This window comes from Ruditapes philippinarum, unplaced genomic scaffold, assembly GCF_026571515.1.
Source record: "Ruditapes philippinarum isolate M1 unplaced genomic scaffold, ASM2657151v2 ctg1723_1_1_1_1, whole genome shotgun sequence".
NCBI lineage: Eukaryota > Metazoa > Mollusca > Bivalvia > Venerida > Veneridae > Ruditapes > Ruditapes philippinarum.
This window is the reverse complement of record NW_026862113.1, coordinates 238,046-254,410: the sequence shown is the minus strand read 5'-3', so window position 1 is coordinate 254,410 and position 16,365 is coordinate 238,046. Positions and strand designations below refer to the sequence as shown.

Below are 16,365 nucleotides of genomic sequence, written 5' to 3'. Positions count from 1 at the left end.
GTTAAAATACAAATCAATTAATCGAAATAGTGCTTTAAAACAAATTACCGGGAGTTATCCAGTAATAATTGATTACATTTCCAAAATATATAATTTTATGGTTATCTAGTTTAAAAAATATATAATTATGTTGGTTCTACTCAGATGCTATTTTATTGCATGGAGTGGCTCCTGAGGTCTTCCTCGACCACTTAATTAAACTGGAAAGTTGCCATAGGACAATTACAAAGTACTGGTGTGACAAAATATATATAACAAATGTGTGTTATACAAACCACAAATGCAAATAAAATACGAATTAACCAATCAAAATATAACTTTATTAGTTTTCGCTATGCATAAAATTAATGATAATGTATGAAAGTAATTATTTTGGAATTCAAAGAATGAATTCTTGAACTAAATTAACAAAAATTATATATTAAAATAAATTTCTGACAGTTTTATTGTGATAATTTCATAAGAACTTTCGTAATTTTCTTATTTACGTTATATTTTCCAAAGTTGTTTTTTGTTGTTGTTTTTTTTCCACCACCATGGCACCAACAACAATAACAACAGCAACATGATTTTTTTCATGTCATGCTAATATACAGAACAACATGACATGTTTTTCAGGTTTATGAAAATGACGTTTCTTTCTTCAAAAATAATTGAAAATGTTTTGCTTCTTGAACAGAAGAACACCCCTGTGAGTATAATTTTACCTGGTTGTTACTCGCATTTTCAAAAATCTTTTTTTTTAATCGCACGTGATCATATATATCAGACGTGACGTGCCTACGATAAATATCAAATTTATGCTTCAAGAAGATTCAGGAAAAACTTCAGAATTATCTTATCCCTAGAATCAAATTTTGGCAAACCCGACTGTTTCGTGCGAATAATAACGGGATTTTCACGATTGTAATAAATAATAGAAAACAACAACCTGTTAACCTAGGGAAAAAGATGTTGTAAACATTTAGATAAGACTATGTTAAATTTCATAGTGTATTTCAAAACAGAGTATAGAGAAAAGATATATTAACAAATAGATGTTCGGTGCTTTTTAGTTTGTTTCAACTTATAGACAAGTCTGGTCAGTGGTATGTAACTTATTTGGGTTGTTAAATGTGTACACCTTCCTAATGCAACATTTAGGAAGTGGGTGTAAAAAACCTACACTTTCCTTGTCCAACATTTAAGAAATGGGTGGTAAAAAACGTACACTTTCCTTGTCCAACATTTAATTAATGGGTGGTTAGAAGCGTACACTTTCCTTATCCAACATTTAGTAATGGATGGTAAAAAGCGTACACTTACCTTATCCAACATTAAGTAAAGGGTGGTAAAAAGCGTACACTTTCCTTGTCCAACATTTAGGAACTGGGTGGTAAAAAGCGTACGTTTTCCTTGTCCAACATTTAGGAAATGGACGGTAAAAAGCGTACGTTTTCCTTGTCCAACATTTAGGAAATGGACGGTAAAAAGCGTACGCTTTCCTTATCGAACATTTAGGAAATGAGATGTAAAAAGCGTACGCTTTCCTTATCGAACAGTTAGGAAATGAGAGGTAAAAAGCGTACGCTTTCCTTATCGAACATTTAGGAAATGAGAGATAAAAAGCGTACGCTTTCCTTATCGAACATTTAGGAAATGAGAGATAAAAAGCGTACACTTTCCTTATCGAACACTTTGGAAATAATTTCAAATAACCGATATACCATACAACAATTTAAATGATTGTATAACCTTACACTTGGTACTACATTGTAGATGATGTTTGGTCTATAGAATAGTTTTCATCTATTACTGGATTCGAAAAATTACCGAGACAGTAGGTCACAATCAAAGGAATTTGGGACTTGCAAAAATGCACTAAAACCTACCCAATCATATATGCAATGCTCATCATTTCTGTCCTAGCAACCCTATAATTCAAAGCCTTCAGGAAATATTGAAAAACAACATTTGTTTTACTTTTAAACACAATGGAGTAACATTTGACGGTATTATATTTAGAATTAATCCCAATTTGCGACACAAAGATATTTTCATTGAAAATACATGTACTTCATGTAGTCCAAAAGCTATTCTAGTTACCTCCCCAGAAAGTCTGTCCGGTAAATACTTGTAAAACACATTCTGACATGTATAAAGAAATACGCACAACACCATGTAAAGTGTATATTTTCACATACATCTAAACGTATTTGTTCTCTTTTTTTGTATATGTGTAATAACATAACAATTATCCAAATCGTCTTGGCGGGAAACACTGACACCTGCCGTTGTCCAGTAACCTTGCTTCCCACATTCCAAAACATTTTTTGTCTTTGCATGGGTTTGACCTGAAAATGATATAGATATAAGTATACTAATCATCATATTACAAAAAGTGCATAGTTTAGGTCAAATCTACTCTCTCTTACAAACCGATGTTTGAGCCTTTTTGAAAAGAAAACCACCAAAAGATAAAATTTCACAAAAGGTTTAAACATTTACATTGAGCTACTTGATTGATAAACTTCTTGTGTCAAAAAATACCCGTTACAGGTTTTGGCATTTTTATCCTGGTAATTTCTAAGTTGTTAAAATGATTTTTTTATTGTAAACATTGGTGTTAAATGAAATAACTAAATGATAAATCTAGGTTTTCAGAAGTACTTTTTTCTTTTCTGTAAAATTGAAAGAAATGCTTACATAAACTATCAGATGTTATGAAGAAATGTTTCAGTTTAGGAACGACATGTACCAAGACGTTCTTTGTTTAATTCTTAACACTATGGTTAAAATTTAATCCATAGTTTCAAGGGTAAAGCTTATTTGAATTGAAATTCAAATGGTTTATCACTGAAAGGAAGTATATACCTATTGATACATCAACAATTAAAACCATAACATTGTATATTATTAACCAACAATCTTACACAGTCTTTACTGGTGGTTTCTTTTCTTGGTTTTCGTTCTTTACAACAACCTTTTCTTCTTTTTCCTTCTGAAAGTTCTCCACCACTCCGAATGACATAGTTTTCGGTTTAACATCATTAACCTTTTCCTCTTCATCTGCCTCGCCCTTTTCTCCAATGTCTTCTAAGCTCTCTCCAAACTCTTTGACTTGGACCTTTGTACCTTTCATACCAGCAATCGCATCGATATCTCTCTCTTCGTCTTTACTAGATTTCTGATTGTCGAGGAGCATATCTGAACCAATCAGACCTTTGTCAAGTTGTTCAAACAATTTATCCAGATCTATTTCTCCTGTTACACTTGTTTTAAGCGTGCATCTGAAATGAAAACAGCGAAGAACGAAATAACTAAAGTTGTGAAAGGTTTGTCTTTCCACATTTTTGAAAAAATATAGTAATAGATAAAAGGTGATTTCCAATTACCACTCATCAGTTGTATTTGAAAGTCGATCTCATAAATCACCATGGGACAATTCCATTACTTTTGCTGTCTTATTCAACAGCTTACATAGCTGAAAGCGATTGCAAATTTTCAAACCGTCAAATTGACGGTAAATGAGAAAATGAGTGTCATCGACTTCTAACATAATGATCCACAAGCAAATTATAACGAGATTCAACTAAAAGACTGATAAAAGAGTGTTCTTGTTTTATTCGATCCTTCCCTTAAAACAAAATTCTCCTCTCCTCTTTTTGTCTTAACAGTGTTTCCGATTTTTGTAAAATCCATGACGAAGTGTTCTATTTATGTAATGCCAAAGGTGGTATCAATAATAATTTGTTACAAAGAAAATATATTTAATTCATTATTTCTTTGCATAATCAATACTCTATATAAAAACCAAAAAAAAGAAGGAAAAATTGTCGTCGTTGAAGCTGTTGACATACTTGCATGTATCTTTATTGAAATAGGACGGTTCCGGGCATTTAATAGTGTTTCTGTTGGGACAAATACAGCCGCACTCTTGGTCGTCCCAGATCTGATTGTTCTCGCACGAATTCTTGTGTATGAGCATCTCTGGTCTGCACACACAACGACACCTCCTGGCTTCGTACCTTCAAAGACAGCACAAACATGCATATTAGCAATAACTGTAATCTTTAGTTTAAACATATTTTATTGCATATATTATATAGTCAAACATAATACATACATTTTAACAACCATACAAACATAATACACACAATGGATTTCCTTAGGAGTATTGAAATCATAACTGAAACGACACTGCGCGCTGCTTCACTGGCTTTGCCAAGGAATTTCTTGAACTATTTTATTTATATACATATACTGAAAACAACAGAATGCACTACAAAAAGTTCTTACATTTGATATTTATGACATTCGTGCTTCTTAATTTTACACTGGGCGTCACATTGCACATGCTCAATTATCTTGACAGCCCGAACGCCAAGAAACCGGAAACGATGTGCTCCTGGATATGGCAGACGTGTGTCAAACACCTGAAGTATAAATGTATTTTTGAGTTCATATTTAGATTTTGAAAGACACCGACTGTTCGTGTTTAAATTTGGACACGGAATAAGTATTACCATTGGTAATTGGTAACTCTTTTGTATTGGTGAATGATAACAATAAAACGCAAATATAAGATAGTAAAAATTTTAAGTGCTTCCGTTAAATAAAAAAGAGTTACGAAAATAGTGTCTTAACTTATTCATTGTTTAAAGTTTCAATTGATAAATTTAAGTTGTTTTGACGTACACTCTGGTTAAATATTCTTTAAAGATTTTGGAAACTATTGCTATGCAGTAATTATCTGAGCCGTCAATGGAGAACAATAGACAGTCAGTGTTTATATAGCCAAGTAAGAGACATTTAGTTTGGCTTTTAGGTCGAACCATCTATGTAAGGTCATATAAAACCTTGGAGGGCTATCTCAGGATCTTCTTGGCACGAGCAGACACCCGGGTTGAACCATGGACCTTCCGTAAACAATCCAAAAGAGACTTTCTACCTTCACGAACTTTTCTCTGATTTCCGTAGGTTCACACGAGAACATATCACTCGTGCAGCACCCACCGCATCTCATAGCACGAGTACATGATGGCCATATTGTAATATCTGGGTCAGGATGACGTGGTAACGCTACTGTTTGTTCACGAGGATTACATGCATCAAACTGGGCAAGCTGGCTTGTTCCTATAGTGAACGTAAATCAAAATTAAAAACATAGCGGCTACAGATTGTAGTCTTGACCTTTCCCAAATATGTTTAAATGTCTTATTTAAAGGCAGCAAGTGAATTTATATAATTAAATCAAATTTACCCTTGTTTGAACAAATATGCAAAGCAACACATTAGTGAGATATCAATGAGATAATGCTATCAGAATAGAACTACCAAATAAACATGTATGCTTTTCATAACCAATCATGTGATCATCAAAACAGTCATTAATTCAATACAAAAATGTTTGAATATATAGTACGAACATATTCAAAATCTAAGATATATTAGTGAATTGGTATATAATGAAAGGTCTGTTATACAATAAATAATTTTGTTGATAGAATTTTGTATCAGACATAACAAACCATGAAAGAATTATATATGGCTGTTGCTGGCAACTGTGAGATCCGATTTGGATATATATATTTATAAAGCATATGATAAAATGCTCTAGTGCAAAATATTATTATTAATCATATAATTGTTCATACTAAATCACTTATTTATCAACGTTTTTCTCAAGCTACATTTTATAAGAATAATCAAATGATACATTTCTATTGTTTTTATTGCTATCTTAAATACTTGATAATGTGCCCATTGTAGACCAATCCACTTTAAGCCCCGCTGTTAGTATCTCCAGATTTAATATGTAATACACGTAGCCTTTCTTTTTTCATCATTTACACTTTTTTCATTTTTTCAGTTGTTTTTTCTGATAACAAAGTACAATATTTCAGTACTACGCATTTGTAAATATTTCAAAATCTAAACGAGATCTCAGACTCTTAAAGATAAACTTCGCTGCGGTATATCAAGATATAAAATGTTATGAACTTAAGTAGTGTTTTCATTATTTACATGCTTTTTTCCCTCTCTGATAACAGACTACAATATCGTAAAAAGATTACGCATTTTCATTTATCTAGAAAATTTAGAAAAACAACATATTAACCTCCAACGAGCATTTTCTCACCAGTCTCGTCTACTCCGTTTACTGGTTCAGAATTTATCACAACTGCAACATAATGTAGGAGAAGATTGTAAGAAGATGTATTCTTTTAACATTTTCCTTTTTGTCATAAAAACTTAAAACTGTTAGAACTTGAATTAGAGGGGCTAAAAAGATATAGCAGTTTGATTGCAATGCACGAACTTGTTCTTATAGTACATGTAATATAGAAGATAATATTCTAAAATTCATTTTCAAACATGCAAAGGAATTATTAAATATATTTTTTATCGGAGATCACTATAAGTGCTATGGGGAAACATAGCAAAAAGTGATATTCAGATTCAACAATTTATGAGAACAAAGTTTACATTTTTTTCTATCAATACCAGAATAACTCAATTTTAAGAGAATGGGAGCATAGTTTAAGATGAGACGGATCTTGATTATGTATAATAATAACGACATATTTATTTAAGAAAGTAACGCGTGAAGATATACCATCATAAAGATCAAATGTCATACTCGTATTTTAACGACATTTAAGTATTTTTGTACATAAATACAGTTTTAGAATTGTCGATAGTATAAAAAATAAGAATGAGTTGCTACAATTATTGAACATATTGGTCAATAATCTTAATTTGAGGGAAATGTATATTTTACCGTTTTCCAAGTCGAACAAGAATCGCTTACTGTAATACAGTGGAACTATCATGGAAACAAATCAAATAAAAGTGATTTTGAAATTGTATTTTTATGACTTTTTCATGACTTTCTTTATTTCATATTGAATTCAAGGGACTTTTACGTCTGTGTTTTCTTGATATCGCATTTTAGAGATAAAAAATTATAAATGTTACAAAACAACAATGTTTCACCAAAATTAGGTGAAAGACCACATGTTAACATGGAAAAACTAGATTTTGGGTGATTCCAAAGTTTCCATCATTTTTTGTTAACCTTTTACCCCATCTATACGCGAAACAACGCACTTTCGACCACCCCCCCCCCCCTTTTTTTAGGCCTGAAATAGTGAAAAAATGTTGATGAAAACTTTGGAATCACCCAAAATCTAGTTTTTCCATGTTAACATGTGGTCTTTCACCTAATTTTGGTGAAAAATTGTTATTTTGTAACATTTATAATTTTTTTAGTTAACCCTTTCCCCCATGAGCATAATAATTGTGAAAAATGGCCGTTTTCACTGAAAAGCCTCATGTTACAAGTTCAAACTGCTATGAAACTATGAAAAATGCTTCAATACTAATCAAACATGGCACAAATGTTGACTGAACCATTGCCTTTGTAACGACATGCTCAGTCTTAAATTTCCTGTTACCATGGCAACGAGGGACATCTCAAAAAATGCCAAAAATCACTATTTTTGCCTCGACTTTTTCCATCAAAATTTATTTCAAAGTGCTGCAACTTCTCAAGGGATTGAGATAGAGTCAAAGGCTTTTTCAGCGTTTGTTACACGTTACCTTTTATGATCCACCTGTGGTCATTTTTAGCCTCTCACAAGTCCAAAATTATTTTCTTGGCGATGAGGGGGACTCCGCCCCCCTTCAAAAGTATAACACTTGCTTTCCTTCTTGGTTTATTTCAGTTGGCCTTTCAGTTTTAGTTGCTATTAGCGTCTCTTGTTTCGTAATCCTTCTTGTCGTCGTATCTACTCTCATGTGTATGACTGTCCGTATGTATAGAAACCAGAAACTCAAACATAGACTTGCTTCGCGGTCTACGCGAAACAACGCACTTTCGACCCCCCCCCCCTTTTTTAGGCCTTAAATAGTGAAAAATGTCCTATTTGGGCCCAAAACACATGTTTTCGTTTGAGAAATGTTGCTAAAAAAGTGAGCATTTTTTCGGCGCCGCCCCCATCCAAAAGATACATCAGGGGGTTGCCAGAAGGGGGATGTGCCCCCCTCTGTTTGGGGGTTTGAAGGGGGGGCGGAGTCCCCCTCATCGCCAAGAAAATAATTTTGGACTTGTGAGAGGCTAAAAATGACCCCAGGTGGATCATAAGGTAACGTGTAACCAACGCTGAAAAGCCTTTGACTCTATCTCAATCCCTTGAGAAGTTGCAGCACTTTGAAATAAATTTTGATGGAAAAAGTCGAGGCAAAATAGTGATTTTTGGCAATTTTGAGATGCCCCTCGTTACCATGGTAACAGGAAATTTAAGACTGAGCATGTCGTTACAAAGGCAATGGTCCAGTCAACATTTGTGCCAAGTTTGATTAGTATTGAAGCATTTTTCATAGTTTCATAGCAGTTTGAACTTGTAACAGGAGGCTTTTCAGTGAAAACGGCCATTTTTCACAATATGCTCATGGGGGGAAGGGTTAACTATCTTAAAGGAGCGTTTGTAAAAAAAAAACATCAAAATTTGTTTGTTATAGGTTAAAATCTTAATGGAATAGTTGTTATTGTTTTATGATGCTTTGTGTTTGTGTTTCGAAGGCCACATTTAAAAGTACGATATGTCAATTGTTTTCTACGATGGTATATCTTCATGCGTTACTTTTTTAAATTAAAAAGATATTATTATTAGTATTATTTTATTTAAATAATATATTAAAGGTTTTAAATGATATAAAAATCACCATTTTCACATTCGTATGGACTCATGCTCATCAAACCACAAAATTCTGTATAATTCTTGACATTCGACATGATCTTGTGCATGTATAAATCCGGCTGAAATGTTAAAAGTAAATGCATATACAAGCTCATTTCAATTTTTAGGAATATTGTTAGAAATGTCTAAAAAAATCATAGTTTAACAACTCATTTTGGTCGACATGAAAACAAATATTAAATTAAAGCAAGTTTTATGTTATGGACAGTAGATGATTAAATTACCCAGACCTAATGATTACATATATCTTTAAAAAAGGTTAGTGAGATAAAAAAAATTCAACATTATACATGTACGAATAATGTGCAATATTACTTGAATATAACCAGCAAGAAAAACTTCAATTCTGTAATATCAATAATAAATCAAATTAAATGGCTGCCTGCATGAGAAAGCGATCCTTATCGTGATTTTTAAAAATAACATCAAAAGAAATTTGCTATGTCTTTGACGTTTAATATAAAAGAAGTGAATCACCCTTTGGATGTTGAAGATAATTATGAATAGGTAAAGATAAGCTGAATTCTTTAGACGTTTTTAAAATTATTTCAAAGCCTGAAGAACTGAATATACCTGAAAAAGTAAAATATGCCAGTTTAAAAAATGACGTTAATGGAGTTTCCACGTGCGGGCGTTTTAACATAGTATTGTGTGATAGAACTGTGAAACTAAACCAACTGACTCTGATATTAGTTTTATGGGTGTCAATCTAAAAAACTTATTAACTAAGAACTATGACTTTCATGCCAAACGCTAGAGAAAACATTGGCCATTTTATTGCAATATATATGTTAAGAGGTGGTGTCAAAAGTTCATTGTTGTTAATTAAAAAAAGGAAGATTGAGAGGGTAAATCCTGGGGTCACGTATCGTCGTTATTTTTATGTACATGATAAACAATGTCTCAATTAGTTTTACTTCAAATTCTGACTCGTTCTGTGGGGAACCTTTCCTAAAAGGTGGATTGAAATAGAGAGAAATAGAATCCTAAAGAACGTCCTAAACAAATGAAAATATTGCATGCTCGGTTTGTTTCAGCCTGTTCATGGACGGTACTGGAAAGTGAGGGTACTGTCAACGCCCCCTAGCACCGGTTTAAGCAGAATTCAACATTAAACATGAAATGGCAAAAATTTAAAGTTGGAAACATCCGCAGATGTGTTCATGCGGCATATATCATGAACTTTCAATGTGATAAATTAGTGTCATTCCGTGAACAGCGGTATATGGTCCCACAAGTAAAAAAATGAATGTATGTGTCCAAAACGACAAAACAGTGGGCGAAAATAAACTAAATAAAATGGAATTTTGAAGGGGATCAGAGGTTATGAAGTCTGCAGTCTAAAGACAATTTAAAAAAAAAAACAACTTAAGAATCGTCGTCATTTTTTTCCTTTCTAAATTAGTAGCTTAGACATAAAAATGTCATTTATTAGTTTAACTGCTATCTATTGGCATTCCAGTGAGTTATCAAAATGGTAATAAAGTCGTATGCTATTTCATAAATAGTATATACAGACAGTACTACCTAAAGCAAGAGAGTACAATTCCAATACTTTTAAACAGAATGTCAAACGAAGCAAATAACTTTCAAAAGGTAAATTTATCCTGTGGGTCGGATATAACATAACAAAGATTCGGAAGGAAATTTATAAAAACAATCAAGACAATGTATGAGTTTTATATTATTACGAAAATGAAAGTACAGGAGGAATATTAATTTCCTTTACTTTCTTTTACCGACACGAATTGCTAAATTAGTACATCAAAGAAAACATCACACATATTTCATAATTAGACCCTTAGTGAGTTAATTGTTATGTTAATAATAGCATTAATATTTTTCTATAGTACAAAACTAACATTAATTGGCTGCGCGGTGCACTTTCAGTTGACCGGAATGAAAGGCTGAGGAGGCGTTCGTATTGTTACTTACAACATATTCCTGAAACCTTAGTATTGATACTTTTATCACCAGTGACTAATTGGATTGTTAATGTTGGTCAATAGTTCATTCTTTCTTCTGTTGACAATTAATCACTGATTCGGTTACAATTTTATCTATAAGCTTTCAGCCATCCTAATATTTCATACAAGTTTGTTAGCAATAAGAACAATAGAGACGACTAATTTTTGCCCTTGCAAAAGCACTAGAGCAATATTTTGCGACAATACAAGGATTCCGTGAGAACATCTTTCTTGCGTAAATGTCCGATTATTTTATCAAGAGCGAGATCGATTCCTATTTAACAAAACTTATTTTTGAAGAATATTCCCGTATGATTTTCATCTTGAAAAGAGTAGCAATAATTAAGAAATATGGCCAATACTAATATTTCGATCATTCATATTATTTGACTCAATATCATTTAACGAATTGCAAAACAAATGGATAACTGTTTCTTAAGCATGTGTTTTTGTAAAATAATGTTTTAAGTTGCGACCAAAATATTGTCTTTTCTATATGGTTATTCTGGTCGTAAAAAGTCGCAAATTTTATAGAGCCGCCATTCGAGATAAAAAATCAACTAAAATTAGGGCAAAAGTCATACCTTTTGCTTAACCATGCGAATTTTTAAAATGACATTCAAACCTTTCAGAATCAATTCTAGTCAAAAATATTCTTCTGTATTGTATTTGTAGACTAAAATGAAATTTTGATTATTTGAGAAAAAGTGCTAATTAACTTAAATAAGTTTAATGAAATGCTTGCCTATGGACATTTTAGAACAAAACTGGAAATAAGTCATTTCATTTTCTGACTGATTTCAGTTTCTGATTTACAATGAAGGTTACTTAGAATGACATTACACTGTGGCGATGACTTATTCATCAGTCTTTTTTCAACACATGGCACGCCACCGTTTTTAAAGCAGATTTTTTTCTGCATACTTATCAAGATTTCAAGTGTTAATTTAGGATAAACATACAAGATGTTCATTGTCACATGTAGGATGATATACTGTACATGTGATATGACATGATAAATACACAGATAAAATACTAATCTAAGAGAAGAAAGTGGAAAAACACAACAAACAAAAAATTAAAAACGTATTCCATAGTTAATCAGAAAAGACCGACAGATAACGAGTATCTTTGCGATAATGGATCTCTTTGTCCTTTAACTGTAAGCATTTCCATAAAAAATACATTGTGTTACTATATCTAATCACATTATGCCTCAGAAATCCATATTTTTTTTTAATTCTTTAGAAATGTCAAACACGTGTTTAATAATGTTTTAATAATAGATTAAGAGCATATCAGGTGTTTAACAGAACAGAACAGAACAACTGAAGAAAGTAGCGCTGAATGTGGTGAAATGTGTCGTTAAAGTACAAAATGTAAACAAAGTAGTATATTACTTTCATACAAAGCAAAAATTCATAATAATTATATCCATAGCTAAAGGAGCAAAAGACAATTCATGTGTTTGAAAAATTAGTATTCTCTTGGAACTTTAATAATATACCAAAAATTAAAAGTTTTTGAGAACTAAAAATGATAACATTTCTGAGGCATAATGGACCTTTATTGTTATAGTACCTTCTTTCAACCAAATAGTAACCAATAACCAATATGAATTGACTTGATAAATAAAACTATACATAGAATTAAAAATGAAATAAAAAAGTTTGACTTTTTTGGAGTTACATGAAGTCGCCCTTTTCTACTGCCACGCTGACAATTAGATAATTTGTACTTTGACAAATAGTTTAACCTTAAGTCTTATTTGTATTCAAAATATTTGCTCTTCAAATACGATAACAATGATTTAAGTCTACAAAATCAGAAAAAAAATGTGTTTGTGTCTTGGCATTAATTTAAAAATGTTGTGATTGCGTAATAATCTTTTCATGCAAATTTTAACAAGAAATAATTCGCATTAAATTACAGGTTATTGGTACCCATGTTGGTTTTTAAGTTTCTGATAATGTAAAAAGGGCCTCAACATGGCCAATGTATGGATACGCAGACATCTCTAACCTCAAACATTAGTATTAAGTCTTTCTCATTTTAACATTAATAAAAGATGTATCAGAGGATTACAACAAGCAACAAATAACCATTTACTCAGTAAAATTAAGCAAGACTTAATTACATTGAATTTAGTTTTTATTTCGTAAGTGGTGTTCAACATTTGTAATAACAGTGTTTTGATAATGACTATACGGTGACTAGCAACTTTTTTCTCCTTCAATTAGTATATCACATTTTGTAATATGTAAAGCATTTTGTAATATGAACTGGATTTTTTATATGATTTAGAATAGCACAAGTATATAAAGTTAATACTGTTTGTTAAAATGGCATCGTGAAATTTAAACAATACTAAAATAGTCGGCCAAAAATATTGTTGATATTAAGCCTTAACGAATCTTTTTTCATTCCGTACACAAACACACGTATAAACAAAAGAAGAAAAAAAAATCTTTTGAAAAATATAGTCTTAATTAAGAGATAAGATAAAGGAAACCATCTTAAATAAGAAGAGGAAGAAGAAAAAGGAGAAAACGAAGAAAAAAAGAAGAAGAAGAATTTATTTAACTTACACATTTACATATAACTCGTAATACATCAAAAACTACTAGTAATACATGTAAAAACATTTTGTCGCGGTCAGTATTAAAATGTACCAACATAAAAAATGTTTCAGTTTATACAATCTAGATTCATACATATACAGGCATGCCTACTATTACTAAAGCCATACCTGCTGAGCCGATACCATACTTGCCAAGAACACGACAAAGACTCCAAATTCAAATATCGTTATTCTCGTCATCATTATAGTTCAGAAAACAGTTTGTCCACTTGTAGAGTTCCTGACAATGTCCAGCGGTTCTATAAAAGGCAGATAGTATTTATACTACTGGACAAACTAATTGGATGTTACAGATATTGCGAGGGAAATCAGAAATGATATTGAATATTGGGGAGAGGCTTTTCATGCTGTTTATCTCCTTGGTCCATGTGTAATAGCGTTTTAATTTTTTGTTATTTTAAAAAGTAACAAACGATATATGTAAGAAGTTTTGCTTTTATATTTAATTTACCTTGAGAAAGGTAAAAATGACTCGTTTATCCTTCACTTTTTGTTACCCTCCGTTTTTAGCTTCGAAACATTTTTCATGTAGTTATGTTTTAATCTCAAGAATCGAGGGATAGCTTTTGAATATAAGAAGAGAATAAGTCTTTTAAAGGTGTTTATTTGAAAATGTGAAAATTCCCTGAAAAAAAATAGATTAAACAATAATTCTTTATAAAAATATTAAGTATTTCTTACATTTCATACTGGTACGACTAGAAAGATAAATAAAAGAAAAAATCAAATAGAATGGACAACACCCCTGTGCACCATAACTCAAGTGAATTGCATAACTTGAAGTATTTTAAAAACAACCATTTCCGGACACTATAAATATCTGAAATGAGTACAACTATGTTGTCCTTATTAATTGCCCTGCGTAGAAATTATAAATTAATAATTATAGTTGATATACATTTTTATATTATTTCGCTCCATCCCAGTTTTATTTGTTAGTGTACATGTCTGAAAATGTGAACAAAAACACATCCTCGTCATGTTGAGTCAAAATAAAAATTTGAATAGAACTTAATAATGAGTTAGTTTTTTCATTATTTCTGTATCCACAATATATATGTACTTTGTCTTGCGAGCCTATACAATTCAAGAAGTACTCTGTCTTGCGAGTACAATTCCGATCACTGTACCCTTCTTGAAAGCCTATATATTTTAACTTATATCTTTCTTGCAGGTAGAGGAAGTAGTATATCCCATGCATAACTTAGTACAAACATGTTAAAGACTTTATATAAAATGTAAAAACTACGACTGATGGCTATCAATTTTTGATAAATACAAACGGAAGGCGACTGTTTGAGAATACAGCTGGAGATTCTTTCTAAAGAAGAAGATATTTCATTTTACCCTCCTTAAATCAAAGGATTATGACTGATCACAATGATGTATAATTTTTAATCAAGGGTATGAGTCAAAATATCACTCATCGATCTGAATCAAAGTTCATTTTTATCGACCATTGGTCATATGTTTTATGACGTCATAAAACGGCGATCCTTTTTGTTTACAAATGATTATTTGACCCTTATTTTTTAAGTTTCACACTGAAAAGGTTTATTTGTCATCTTTTTTATCTTTGATGTGTTTAACATTATTGTTTCATAACTACATCTACTTAGAAATATGTAGTTCAAGATCTTGCTACTTACTGTACAGCTATCTATTATTACACATAAGTGAGTTTGTTTACTAAAGCATTTTTTATTGTTTTAAATACCGCACGTATACAGGTATCTGAAATAGAATATATAGAGGATAATGAATACTATGTAGGTTCGATACTGAATTTACTGAGAGAGTTGAACTTATATTATGCTAGTCTCTATTCAAAGAATTCAATATATTTAGTAATAAACCTACACTTATTCAATATCCTCTATATACACGAATCTATTTATCACATGTCCAAAATATGAATTGTTTATAGCAAAAAAGGAAACACCTTTTCACTGATATGAAGCGCCTATTGTGTAACGCTATCAAGGGTACGCACATGAAAGCAAATATCAACAAGAAAGGGTGGTATTCAATAAATACACCATCCAACAAAAACCAGCAACACAGGACCACCCTGCAAGGAACCCAACAGGGCACCTGTCAAAAACAGGACAGGACACAAGGGCGAATCCCTGACATTAAAGAGGGCAATTGATTGAAGGTCTGAAACAGGTATATAGTTAAGTGTAGAGAAAGGAAAAAATGGCTGGGGGATAGAGAGTTTTGTGTGGCAAAATTTGAAAAATAACAAGAAGGTGGATACTTTACTTTCGCGACAAAAACATTAAAGTGTCACCAAAACTATCAAGACTTAAAATATAAATTGAACAAGTAGCAATAAACAAGACAAATATTTTACCACTTGATATAGTTCATTGGCGTAATATGTAAGACTTAATACTACATGTATATAAAGAAATAAGAAAGAGTAGATACATAAGATACATAATTATGAAAGGGTTATTTTAAAAAACAACACCTTGATGCAATGTCATTTACAGCAATGTATTTTCATGTAAATTTATTTGATTCAGGGAAGATCGACTTCTTGCCGGTGGTCTTCCAGTGCGTTGATTGGATATGCCACCCTTAATTCTTTGTTGATTAAAAGTCTTCCTAGAGGACCAGGGCTTCCTTATTACATGTACTTTATTTCTTTACTTTATACCGTAGTACTTAATTCAAATGAGCCAAAATATGTGTATTTGTCTGCCCTAATTATATCGTGACTTTCCGATCCAAAAAAAATCCCTTACAGTATGTATCCGTGTTCTCGTAGTGTATCCATTGTCAAGAATATGTGAAAAAGAATTTCGTTTAAAATTAAAAAACAAAAAAAAACAAAAACAAAAACAGTAACAAAAACAAACAAAAAAACAGCAAGAGCAATTATCTCAGATTCATAAAAAGAAATGTCAAAACTTCAAACAAAAAGGTCAAAGACACTGCATTCGTGAATTTCTTTATCTTGTTTAATTGAATGCCATATATTGTAAATTAGATTTGTATTTCTTAA

The 16,365-nt window shown here is 31.6% G+C and overlaps 1 protein-coding gene across 1 annotated transcript; it reads right to left on the bottom strand.

Annotated features, from left to right (window-relative positions):
- Nucleotides 1–1,787: 1,787 nt before the first annotated feature.
- Nucleotides 1,788–13,591, bottom strand: LOC132717978 (balbiani ring protein 3-like). Its single transcript, XM_060701587.1, has 8 exons — nucleotides 13,461–13,591; nucleotides 8,710–8,803; nucleotides 6,101–6,163; nucleotides 4,931–5,115; nucleotides 4,279–4,415; nucleotides 3,840–4,007; nucleotides 2,913–3,269; nucleotides 1,788–2,333 (listed from the first exon to the last, which is right to left on the bottom strand). The coding sequence occupies exons 1-8, from the start codon at nucleotides 13,533–13,535 to the stop codon at nucleotides 2,234–2,236; spliced, it is 1,179 nt and encodes a 392-aa protein (XP_060557570.1). The 5' UTR covers nucleotides 13,536–13,591; the 3' UTR covers nucleotides 1,788–2,233.
- Between the last annotated feature and the right edge of the window lie 2,774 nt (nucleotides 13,592–16,365).

Bases quoted from the DNA above. Each gene is read 5' to 3' on its own strand.
- LOC132717978 (XM_060701587.1), bottom strand. From the start codon at position 13,535: ATGATGACGAGAATAACGATATTTGAATTTGGAGTCTTTGTCGTGTTC. The intron at 6,164-8,709 runs GTGATTTTTATA...ATTATGTTGCAG, and splicing joins TCCATACGAATGTGAAAATG to TTGTGATAAATTCTGAACCA. The intron at 4,416-4,930 runs GTAGAAAGTCTC...TTTATACTTCAG, and splicing joins TCAGAGAAAAGTTCGTGAAG to GTGTTTGACACACGTCTGCC.